General features: G+C 43.6%; 1 protein-coding gene across 21 annotated transcripts in view; it reads left to right on the top strand.

The window, feature by feature from the left end:
- Positions 1-12568, top strand: part of LOC135219359 (trichohyalin-like) — a gene marked incomplete at its 3' end in the record, with an annotated part of 284115 nt that overhangs the window by 231573 nt on the left and 39974 nt on the right. For 20 of the 21 annotated variants that reach the window (XM_064256063.1, XM_064256067.1, XM_064256061.1 and 17 more), the window contains 3 exon segments: positions 1394-1519; positions 2971-3138; positions 9706-9846. In XM_064256063.1, coding sequence (XP_064112133.1) covers positions 1394-1519; positions 2971-3138; positions 9706-9846 — 435 coding nt within the window. 21 annotated transcript variants of the gene reach the window in all.

The following is a 12568-nucleotide window of genomic DNA, read 5'->3' as shown; positions in this document are numbered from 1 at the left end:
TACTTCCCTACTACTCGGTTCCCTTCCCACTAAAATCTCACTCACCCCTGTTAATTCAAACCCACGAACTTACACTGGCTTGTTGGGGATTTGATGCAGTAAGCTTACACATCGAGTTTCCTTTCTATTTTCTTATCAGAATCATAGAAGCAATCCCACTCCTTCCTCTAGCAAGGGGAGGAAGGAGGCGCGGGCAGTAAGGCAGGAACATCTTGTATCTTTGCCTTAATGTCTCTGACTGTTTATATTCTTTACTGCTTTTTTGTATGAGTTACGATTCATCACTCATTTCAAAAAGGCCCAGAGGTCTGACTTATCATCTTGCAGTTCTTAAATTCTGATCAGTGTGTTAGGGGCAGTGCACTCCTCGCTCTTTCGACCAGGAGGAATTGCCCAGGTGTGCTGAACTCTAGTCTGCTCTAGAGCCTCACTCAGATTCCTTCCTCCAACCAGTAAGTCTTCCTATTGTAAAGGACCAAAGGTTTGTATATCATGTAGGAACAAATCACAATTTTTTAAAGTAAATTGTATTTTTCCTAACTACAAACCTGAGGTCCTTTATACTAATTGCCCACCTCATGCCACCCCTAAATCTGAAACATGGGCCGGAAGTAAATTGAAGTATTTATGTCCGGGTTTTCCCCACCTACTGAGAGGTAGTTAACTGCTTAACCACGTTTTTAAAGAATTTAACAGCCGTAATCCAGCTACGGCGCTTGTAATTCTTATCACATAGGACCTCAAGTTTGTATAGTTAGGAAAAATAGAATTTACTTTCAAAAATTGTGATTTTTTTATTCTTACTCAGTCAAGAAAATTATTGCAACACTCTTATGCATTTAACTATACATTAATAAAGCAACGGATTAATACATATCATATTTACTCAGCTGTTTAACAGTCATGACTAATTTCTGACATTTTCGTTTCCTTGAAGCTTAAATTGCTATACGGATAGTATCAAGTATCAAGTTTACAGTGTAGTAGCTCTGGCAAAAGTTGAATGGTACACTCTCGTGTAATGGATTTTCAAGTTTTAATATTGAAAACTTTTTATTAATCATAGTCTGTAATCCAGTCAGGTTTTTAGTTTTCTTTAAAAGAAAACTGTGGAGATGGCTTTTTGTTTGTCCGTCAGCCCTCAGATCTTGAAAAATACTGAAGCTAGAGGGCTGCAAATTGGTATGTTGATCATCCATCCTCCAGTCATCAAATGTACCAAATTGCAGATATCTAGTCTCAGTAGCTTTTATTTTATTTAAGTTTAAAGGGCCACAGCCGAGTGTCTTACAGCATTATACACTACAGAAGACTTGATTGCTCCAAAGAAACTTCGGCATATTTTTTACTTTTCTTTTTTGTCATGTTGTTATCATTTATCATCCCTTTCAAGGTGGAGAGCCTGCGAGAAGCTTTGTTAACAGCGAAAATGGAAACCAGGAAAGCCGAGGAGGAGAGGAGCCACGCCCATGAACAGGTCCTGAGTTTGATCAGGGAATGCAACACACTCGAGGAACAGGTAGGTGACCAGTATCCTTGCTGGAATTTTGTCACTGAGGGTCTGACTCAAAGAGGGTTAAACTACTTATCAAGAGTTTTCCTTTGTTGATATATGCATTCTCTCTATTAGATGGTGATATTATTATATTATTATTATTATTATTATTATTATTATTATTGTTGTTGTTGTTGTTGTACTTAGGAAGTAGATCTTCTCTGAAGCATACTTTATTAAAAGTAATGGCTATTTCAGCAGCGTTATACTTGTAGAGATTCTTCTCTATTTTCCGAATAGCGCTTTTTCCGTGCTACTTAAACAGGCTAGTTGAGCGCCTCTAGAGGTCATGATCAAATAGAGGGTCAAAATCGGTGTATATATTTGAATTTTACAGAGAAACTTTGATATCATAGTCATCAAAGTCATTAACGATTTTCTCTCTCTCTCTCTCTCTCTCTCTCTCTCTCTCTCTCTCTCTCTCTCTCTCTCTCTCTCTCTCTCTCTCTCTCTTTCTTTCTTGAAGCGAGCTTTCGTCTGGAGCTGCCAGACATCCTCAAGGCTAGGAAGCTGAGGGTGGACTGTTTCTAGAGTGGTGGCCGTCCTTATATTTGGGGTCGTCAGCAGGGGTCTGCCCCATGCTGATTTCCTATTGGCTGGCGGCGGTAAATCTTCTTTATCATTGGTCGCTTGAGCCGGGTCTCAAGCCACTTTCGCCATGCTGATGGTTTCGTTCTTGCAATCTTCTAGACCTCCTGAGGTGTGCGGTGATGCTGCCGGGCATTGCGTAACGCTGCAGGATGTCACGGCTAATATGATCATCATTGCCCGCAGGAGTATCTCGTTCGGAGGCGTTGTCTTCCGTGTAGTTGTTGTGGTCGGTGGTGTCATTGTTAGTGGCAGGTCTTCTCATACTCGTGGGGAGGAGAAATTCTTCCTGCGTCGAATTCAGAGTTGGCTTTATTTACTGGATGAGAAGCGCTTCCAGCAAGCGTAACTGACGGGCATCAGGAGATGTCCTCTTGATGTTTGGTACGGCCATGAATAGCCCCCTCTATTATTATTATTGCTGACTTCATATTGCTTGTCTTTATCATAATTTTCAGTATATTAACACCTGCAGAATTCTACCAACCGTGTTGAAATTATCATCACTATTGTCAAATGTTATTCTTAATGCTATTATTGTAGTATGTTTAAATAACTTTTTTGTATTGCAATCATCATCCTCGTTATTGTTACTGCAAGCAATTATGACAACAGCAGCTACTGAAATAATATACCAAAATTCTACATTGATGAGCTGTAGGGAAAATCAGTTGTATCGTTAATCTTACATTGTATATGTGTTCCTATGTTGTGATTGATTTCTGCCAATGGTTTTTACTTCAGGTTAATTCTTAACCAAGCTTCATTTGCTAACAAGCAAATTTATGCGGATCTCCCAGATAAAGGGTTACTAATTTTCTTCACAGATCCATCGCCTAACCAAGGAGAAATGCCGATTACAAGAGCAACTCTCATGCAAAGAATCGGACATGGTACTCCTTGAGAGGGACAATACCACTGCCTTCTCCAAAGAAGAACTGACTCGTTCAGCAGAAAGAATTGCAGAGTTGGAGAAAGAACTCACACTAGCAAAGGTGAGTGAAATTTTATTCATTCCATGATTTTGACTCAAATTTTGGTCCTTAATAGCAAATTTTATTCTTGCATATTCACTTTCTGTGGTCAAACTTTCGATACAAGATACATCATCTCTCATTTTATGCCCATTTTAGATTTTTTCTGATCTCGTAGTATTATATAAAAATTTTGGTATAGCTTAAAACTAACACAATCTCTTGCATGACACCTGTGAGTTTCAGTGTAATATGACCTTATAGTGCTGATACCTGGAAAAAGTCAGGGTATGCAGTCTTGTTTCTTTGTATAAATGAGTATACAGGCAGTCACTGGTTATCAGCTGGGCTTCTGTCCTAGGCGGGGTGCTGATAAGCAAAAATCGCCATTAACCAAAACTCAGCGATTTATGGTGCTTATGGATAAGCCAATAACCAGTTAATGGCACCTTTGTTAGGTATGCTATGGCGCCATAACTCTGTTATCGGCACCTTATAACGTTGATAACCAAAACTCTGCTGTTATAGCACCATAAATTGCCAGGAATATTATTGATTGTTCCTACATGATATGCAAACCATTGGTCCTTCACTTTAGGAATTACCTTCAGCGAAGCTGGAAACGGCTGCTAGACTTTCATAGCAAGGTAGTTTGGTAGTTAAACTACCACTCAGGAGGGGGAATCTCCACCCTCCCAAGCATATGTATCCACTTCGCTTTCGGCCGCTGTTGGGTGATGACGCATGTTTACATCACTCTCGGCTTGACTGTCGACTGTCGATAGGTCTTTTAATTACTTTCACGGTGCGATCTTTCCTTACTTTTGTGGTAAGTGTATTGTTGTTTTTGGTTTGCTTTTGATTTTGGTGTATTTTCAACCAAATAAACCCATAATTTTACCGTGCCAGCTTCTAGCCTACCCATCCCTAGTGTGTATGCCCTGTGTGAGCGGCAAGAAGTGTAATAATTACAGATACAGTGTGGATATCTATCCTCATACCCTCTGCAGGCTGATAGGCCACAGATGATAGGATTACAATTCTGTGTAAGAAACTTAATTATTTGTTTATTTATTTATTATTTGTTTGTCGTTTCCTGTTACCAAATGCAAAGAAGTTTACTATTGTTATCTTTGTAATGTTTGTTATAGTAATGTTTTGTTGCTTCTAATTTGAATTAGTTTATAGTTCCTTTATCGTTTCTTGATTTGTTTGTTGTTAGTTGTTAGAGTCTCAGGAGGCTTAGTAAGACACAGTACAGTTTTCTTACTTCATTAACACGCTAGTAGAATAATACAGAAAATATACAAGTTAAGTAGTATGACTACGAATCGAAGTATGAGCCTTTCTGGAATCTTCTTAACAACCCACAACTGGTGAGGCTCTTTACCCCACTCTGCTGAAGCTCTCAGCTATTCTCTATCTTCTTCTCTCCCTTCAAGCTTGCTTTCTCAAAGGTTCTTCAAAGGAAATTGTCCATCCCACCAGTAGGCAGACAATTGCCTCTGTTCCGCCTTGCAGTCGTTGTTGGTTGACATCCCTTGGGTGTGATTAATTAACTTAATTCCTCCTTTGTGGGTGGGGCTACTGATGTCACTAGAAGTATTCAGGTTCCAGCAAAAGTTGAAAGGTCAGGTCACAGCTGAGATGGGTCGGCAGTTTTTAATGGTTGCGTTTAGATTATTCTTGCAGCCATATTTTGACTACACACTTATGACACTTCCTAATGTTACTCTCTCTCTCTTTCTGTCTCGTTTCTCTATTGTTCATTCTCTCTCTCTCTCTCTCTCTCTCTCTCTCTCTCTCTCTCTCTCTCTCTCTCTCTCTCTCAATCATTTATGTATTAATGGTTCTCTCTCATTTCTTTTTCTTTCTTTTATATTTACACTATTCCTAACTAATATTCTCCTAGCTATCATTACATCACTTGGTCACCTACTGTAAGGACGACATTCGGGCGAATGTTTACCCTTCCATTGTAAAATTTTGTATATCCATATGTCCTCTCTTTTCTCCGAGGAACTAAAATGTAGAGTATTTTACATCCTTTCTTTTGATGTATCTATGTCACGAATCTGTTCCCTCTGTAAAATTATTCATGTATTTTTGTCTGTGTAGAAACACATTCACAGCAGGGACCCTGTCCCTTTTTGTTTATGTTTGTTCGTGCGTGCGTGATGGACAATACACTTCCGTCCACACGCCGCCTAATGCACAGCCTCATTTGCCGAATAAAGTTAGTTCGCTCGCTCTCCTCATCTTACTCAGTCCTCACAATTGGTGACCCAGGAGTAGGTGACCCAAGTGGTTTTGGCTTTGCCATTAAAGGACTAATTACTGCCGCTCACCTTCAGAGAACCTTCAACAGACCCATACGATGCCTAATCTAGGTTCTCTGGTGCTCCTCAACACCATTCACGACTTCTCATCGACCGTAAGTGTGAGACCGACAATATGACGGAGAGTTCAGCGCATTCACTTGACTCCTCTGTGTCTGCCTCGACCCCGCGATCCATGAGATGATCCTTCTTCGCGCTCGAGTCCTCCTCGACACCTGTGCCACGCCCCCGACAACCCGACCGCCCTCATAGCTGTAAACAGGATGCCTATCTGCACCTATGGTGCTAGGGCCCAGACCATCGTGTTCCTGGGCCGGACCTACACCTGGCCCTTCATCCTCACCAACGTATGGACCCCTCTCCTGGGGGCGGATTTCCTCGCCCACCACGGCCTCTTGGTGGATGTGGCCCACCAGCACCTTCTCGATACCAAGACCTGCCTCTCCCACCCACTCACCAAAGGACCAAGAGCGTCCACTATCTGCTCCATCCTTCCCCACCACAGATACGCATCCCTTTTCCAGGAGTTTCCAGACATCTTCCGCCCTGAGCTTCGCCAGGTGGCTAGGGCCACGCCCAAGCACAGTGTCTTCCACCATATTGAGACCAAGGGTCCCCCGACACACGCCAAGTTCTTCTGCCTCCTGCCAAAGCTCCTCCAGGAAGCCGTGGGCATCCCCCCTCCACATGGTGAAGAAGGCAGACAGCATTATTCACGGCCTCTCGCACGACAACCAGGTTCCTGAGGGAGAAGTTCGTGTGGCACGGCATCAGAAAGGATGCTCTGGAGTGGGCCAGAAACTGCATCGCGTGCCAGAGCAGCAAGATGGGAAGGCACATCGAATCGGGGATAGGCTCTTTTCCCCAGCCCAGGCGAAGATTTGGACACATCCACGTCGATGTTGTTGGGCCTCTTCCTCCATCTAACGGTGCCAGACACCGCCTGACAGTGATCAACCGGTCTACCAGGTGGCCCGAGGCCAACCCGATGTCAGAAGCCACTGCAGATGCATGTGCCGAAACCCTCCTGACCAGCTGGATCAGCCACTTCAGAGTGCCCGACGACGTCACGACGGACCGAGGACCTGCTTTCAAGTCAGAGCTTTGGTCTTCCCTGGCACGCCTGATGGGAACCAAGAACCCCACCACGATGTCCTATAATCCCACAGCCAATGACATGGTGGAAAGGGTCCACCGCTCCCTCCAAGGCTTCCTTAATGGCACGCTGTCAAGGCACCGATTGGAAGGCACAGCTGCCCTGGGTCCTCCTCGGCCTCCATACTGCCCCAAGAGCCAACGGCGACCCTTCCCCAGCAGAAAAGGTGTACGGGGAGACCCTGACAGTGCCAGGCAAATTCTTCCCTGCCGACAACGACGATCCTGATATTCCCCTGGCTAGGTTGCGTGCAGCTGCCCAGAAGTTTGTTCCCTGCCAAGAGATGTACATTGACAGGACGAAGCAGTTCCGCCCATGAGCCCTGGACTCCTGCAGGTTCGTCTTCGTGAGGAACAATGCCTCCTGCCCGCCCTTGACGAGGCCCTACAGGGCCCGCACTGAGTTGTCTGTTGGGAGGGGAAGGCATTTCTTGTGTCAATCGCCGGCCGCGAGGACTGGGTCTCAGGGCCTCGATCTGACCAAGAACACCTTGATTGTTTGAGCCTTTGTGGAGACTCTTATATCCTAATCTAGGAACGGAGGGCCCCCTTTCCCTCTGTGCCAGTGAGGGCACAAAGCAAGAGAAGGAGCAGAGATACTCAGGTGCCCCGGTTCTCCCAGCCACTACCTTTACAGGTTACTCACCTAGGACTTGAATAATGGCATCGGTGTCCAATCGAACACCTGTAGAGGCAAGGAGAAAGTTCCCTGTACAGACTCCTTCGCCAGTGGTTTCAGTCTCGAAGTCTGGGACAAGTAGTGAGAGTGAATTTGCCTTTTCTGGCAATTGCCTCTCTGTACTCCTCCTTTTCCCCCATTGCATACATGCAGTAGGGGTGGCTCAGCCAAGTTGAGGGTTTAGCTTAACCCAGGCCTGTGGCTCGGCAATGCCGAACTGAATCAGAAGTGTAGCTCCTTCCTTCGTATTCCAGAGGAATCTGTTAGTGCAGTAGGTGCGGAAGGAGAGAGTGGGTTGAGACAAAACACTTGCACTCCTTTCCCTCTTTAGGATATTTCCTACATGTCCCTGGATACTTTTCCGTGGACCTGTGGTGGAGGCTCGGTAATTTGTGTGCCTTGCCCGGCTCCTATAACTAGACAGGGTCGCATCTCACCTCAGATGTGTGGCTGTGGATTGGAAAATGAATGTTGGGTGACTGGCCCTCTTCTTCTCCATCCCTTATTCTTCTCTTCTTCCCTAAGGCAGAGAGTGGATTGGCCACTACATGCTGGAACTGGCTATGAAGTTGGTAAGTGACACAATAGAGTACCCATTAGTATACTTGTCAGTAGACGATAGAAGCAACCGCTCCTTCCTCTTGCTAAGGGAGGAAGAGTGGGTCCCAGATGATAAGACCGACCCACTGCTGGTATTTGCCTCACTGCCTTTCACTGTCAGATTCATCCCAGTTTGTTTTTCCTATGATACAGAAGAAAGCCCAGAAGCCTGATGATTGGTCTCACAGTTCCTATACTCCAATCAGTTCATCAGAAACGTGATTCAAGCCCTGGCTCTTACGACCAGGGCACAAATCGAGATGAGTGAGCTCCAGTCAGCTATCCTGACATATCAGAATCCTCCCACCAATTATGTATGTCTTAATGTAGAGGACCGATGGTTTGTATATTGTGTAGGAACAGCTCACAGTTCTTTTTAAAGTAAATTGTATTTTTCCTAACTATATACAAACCTTATGTCCTTTACACATTAGACCATCTCATGCCACCCCTCATTCTGTTATTCCTGGGCCAAAAGCACAGGGAATACATAAGCTCGGGAGGGCAGAGATTCCCCCCTCCTGAGCGGTAGTTCAACTACCAAACTACCGTGCTATAAAAGTCTAGTGGCCGTTTGTATAGTTAGGAAAAATACCATTTATTTTTAAAAATTGTGAGAGCATCAGTAACCTTCATATCATAAGAATGTGATGCCAAGGTGGTTGTCATGTATTTAATGGCGGGTATGGATTAAATGAATTAGAAGCCACTTGCTAGTTGACCCTCAGAACCCCTGCTTAAGGTAGTGAAGTACATATGAGAGAATATCCTGGAGGGCAAATTTGGATTAAGCGGAGTGACATCTCAAGCAACTAGATTACCTTAGAACAAGACATGGTGTTTGAATAAAAAGGATGCTGGGAAAAAAGCTGACATTTCCCTTAGTGGATCAGTTATTCTACTCTGTGATTTTGAGGTACAGTGAAAGTAATGAAAAGGGTTGCAGCTAGGGGCCGAAGGGATGCTGTAAAGAACCTTTAGTAATGCCCACAGTGTACCCCGTGAGGTGCAATGACTGTATTACCTTCTTACGGGGTAAATCTTGATTAATGGAGTTTGCATACTTGGGCTCATTAAATGTATATTACCAGAGGGCTTACACTAGACCCAGTTGAGGTTCCTCTTCTAGTTTTCTATGAAAATCAGAAAGAGCAAACATTCATAACAAGTAGGTAGCATTGTCTCTCAAATTAGGAACACTAATTCATTCTGCTGGAAAACAATTGTTTCTACAGCTAGGCCTGTAAGAAAAATATCAAGCTGCACTTAGGTCTTGGTAATGACAGTAGACTTACGGTTGTGTTCACATACTTCTGATAGCATGCTTATGTGACCTAACATCTTGCAGCTTTTAGGTGTTTTTGATAATTACCAGTCATGCAAATTTGATTAAAAAAAGGACTGGGTATAAGAGAAACGAGAAACATTAGTTAGTTTCACATTAAGTTAGAATAAGCGTTGGTCTCACTTAAAGCATAACATTGGGTGTAGTTTCAAACATTATTTTTCATCTTAAATTTATGCATGAATTTAATTTACCATAACTTACTTCCCTAATATTACATATTTTATTTTGGCCATACTATTATGTGTGCAACCATGTGTAGCAATCATTTGCAGATACACAATACATACTCCAGTTAATTTTTTAAAAACAAAGTTAAAAGTATAAATTCTTGTATAGAGTACAAAAAGGGTAACTCCCAAAAATGAACACTAAGAATAGAAGGAAAATATCCAAGATATTGAATTACAGTTCAGAGAAAGACGAAACATCGCAGAATGATCACTAATTCTTAATAATAACCAATTCAGAGTGGAGCTTGTAATAGCAAAATGACCCTTGAAGGAAATGAAATGAAGTATGTTCGTCAACAGCTAGAGGAGGCTCAGCTAGAAATTCATAGACTCAAAGAATCCAAATACAATGACTTTGGCACAGAAGGCATTAAATGGGTAAGAAACTTATTTTTTGTGATTTTGAATAGCAACATAATTTTATTTTGAAGGGTTTTACCTTTGCCAATTTATGTTCAAGCTTGTTGTCGTTGTTCATTTGTTGTTCCTTTATGTTTTCGAATTGTATCTAAATATGCAAGTATTTTGTGAGATTAACCTCTGTGATATTTGCCTCATCCAAGAAAAAGCAATGATAATTAGTGTTCTATTTTTATTTTGCTATATTAATCCTCCTACAAAAAACACCTTATGTATGTATACTTCTATATATTTATGTTGGTGTGTGACACAACAATACTCCAATACAGCCATTTTTCACAGATTACGTTTCAGCTTAGTGATTTTTTACCTTTCATGCTAGAATGCTCATTTTAGTGGCATTTGAAGCCACACGGATGATATTCATCTCGTTGTGCTTATGAAAGTAGCATAAGAAAACATAAAAAAGTCATGAAGACAAGTTGAAGTTAGCCTACTAATATACACAATTTTTTTTTCTAACACACTGAACCAAGAGAAGTTGCCTTTTCCATGATGTAATGTATAGTTGTTCCTACACAATATACAAACCCTCGTTCTTTACAATAGGAATTACTTAAGGCATAGCTTGAACACGACCACTGAAATCTTTAAACAAGGTGGTTCGGTAATTAACTACTGGTCCAGTAGTTAGGAGTCTCTTCTGACCAGAAGTAAACATTCCAGTTTGCTTTCAGCTGTCATCAGGGAAAGACATTTCTTTCCTCTCAGCCCGACTGTTAGCTGATTTCTTTCTATCCCAGTGGTTTTTTTTGTGGATATCTGTTTATATGTGTATAATTGTGGTCATTGTGTTTGATTATTCAGATCTAATGCAAACCCACGAATCACAATTACTAAACTCTGCCCACCAGCCAGTGGTGCCCTAGGATGTAGGGTAGGAAGTGCGGTAGTTTCCGCTCTTCTGTGGAAGTAGATCATAACATTCTATGTTCCTCTTGCTGAGGGTGTAAGTGTGATATGAATAAACATTGTGCCGAGTAGTATTGTGATTGGTCTACAGCACAGTGGGGGAAGTTTATTGGGAGGAGGCGATATCATAGGAAGATGCCCTTACCTGTTGTTGGGGATAACACGCCCCCTACCACTGGCAATTGTCCCATACTCACTGCCTTCCCTTTGGGGGAGCTTCTGCTTCGTCTTCCTCTTCTGACTCATTGGGGGAGGAAGAATAAGGGTGCTGGTGGCCAGGCAAACACTTCTCTGGTGAGGTGCCAGGATTGGATCAGGCATGGGTTTTGCTGTGCCTTGTGGGGCCTCCATCACTGAATGCATTCCTGGTACACTTGAGCAGTGCCAATGCCAGTACTGCAGTAACTCACGCTGTAGTCACCTCCACTTCATCTACTGTGACTCATCACAGTTTTTGTCTTGTGCCCCACCTGGTTTATGCACACCACCCAACCAATGTGACCCCTACTGTGCTGCTGGGTACAAGTGCAATCTCCCAGCTTGCCATATCCCAGCTTCCGTGACTTTAGTGCCATCTCCTGGTTTTGGAGTGACACCCTGCCTGATCCTGTTGTTCCTGCTCCTCCTCTGCCCCCAATGTTTAGTGTCATGGGAGCCCCAGGAGTTTGGACCTAGGTTCATCCTTCTGTTTCTAGTTCTAAGAGCTCTGCCCCTGGAACTAGAGCTGTGCCGGGTACTCATTCATAAGTCTCCCTGAGTGCACGGCCCTCCAGGGACAGACACCCACTGTCATTGATGGAGAGACCTCTAGCCATCTTGAAAGTGGCGCAGGATGAGAGAAGGGATCGAGCTGTGCGGTTGACTCAGCCCTAACCTTAAAGCCTGAGGGAGTTTTGGTCACAGTCCCACAACCCTCACTCCACTCTTGTCCCTCTCTTGCTGGAGGTGTGGGAGGATTTGGACTTGTGGTTCGACGATGGGAACCTCTTAATAGGAGTGGATCTTTGCACTTCCCTTCCGGACATGCTTCTGTTCTCAGATGCATTGACCGAAGGATGGATGCACACTTGGAGGAGTTACTGACAGCACAAGTGTGGAACCGTCATGAAACACTCCTTCACATCAATATCCTGGAACTCAAGGCAGCCTTCCTAGCTCTCCAAGAGTTTCAGATTGAGTGATGGAACAATTTGTGGTACTGATGAGTGACAATACCACAGCAGTGGCATACGTCAACTAGCAAGGGATCTGGCTTCTCTCGCACTTCACCAGTTGACAATGCAAGTGCATGTCAGCCAGGTACATTCCAGGCAAGAGGAATGTATAGTGGCAGATAAGCTCAGCCACCAGAATCAGGTATAGGAACCTCATGGCCCTTACATGGTCATAGACTTGTTCACCACTCAGTACAGCAGGAAGTTGGAGAATTTCTGCTCCTTGTACTGGACCCATGGGTCGCTGCAGAGGACACTTTCCAACACTCATGGGACAACCTCAATGTTTACGCCTTTCTCCCATTTTGCACGATTTGCCTGGTGATCAGCAGTGTTGACCACCTCAAATCTCCTGGTGATTCTGGTGGTCCCATGGTATCCCGACCTTCTGGTTCTTCTGTCTGAGGCACTGAGAGAGATTCCTCCTTGGCACGACCTTCTGTGTCAACTGCATGTAGAACATTACCATCAGGCAGTGCCTTCCCTGTGTCTTCATGCTTGCAGGTTGTCCACCATCTCTTGCAAGCAAGAGACTTTTTCTTGCCTTACAGCAG

The sequence above is a fragment of the Macrobrachium nipponense genome, chromosome 1, assembly GCF_015104395.2.
Source record: "Macrobrachium nipponense isolate FS-2020 chromosome 1, ASM1510439v2, whole genome shotgun sequence".
In the NCBI taxonomy this organism is placed as follows: domain Eukaryota; kingdom Metazoa; phylum Arthropoda; class Malacostraca; order Decapoda; family Palaemonidae; genus Macrobrachium; species Macrobrachium nipponense.
This window is presented reverse-complemented; position numbering and strand designations above follow the sequence as displayed.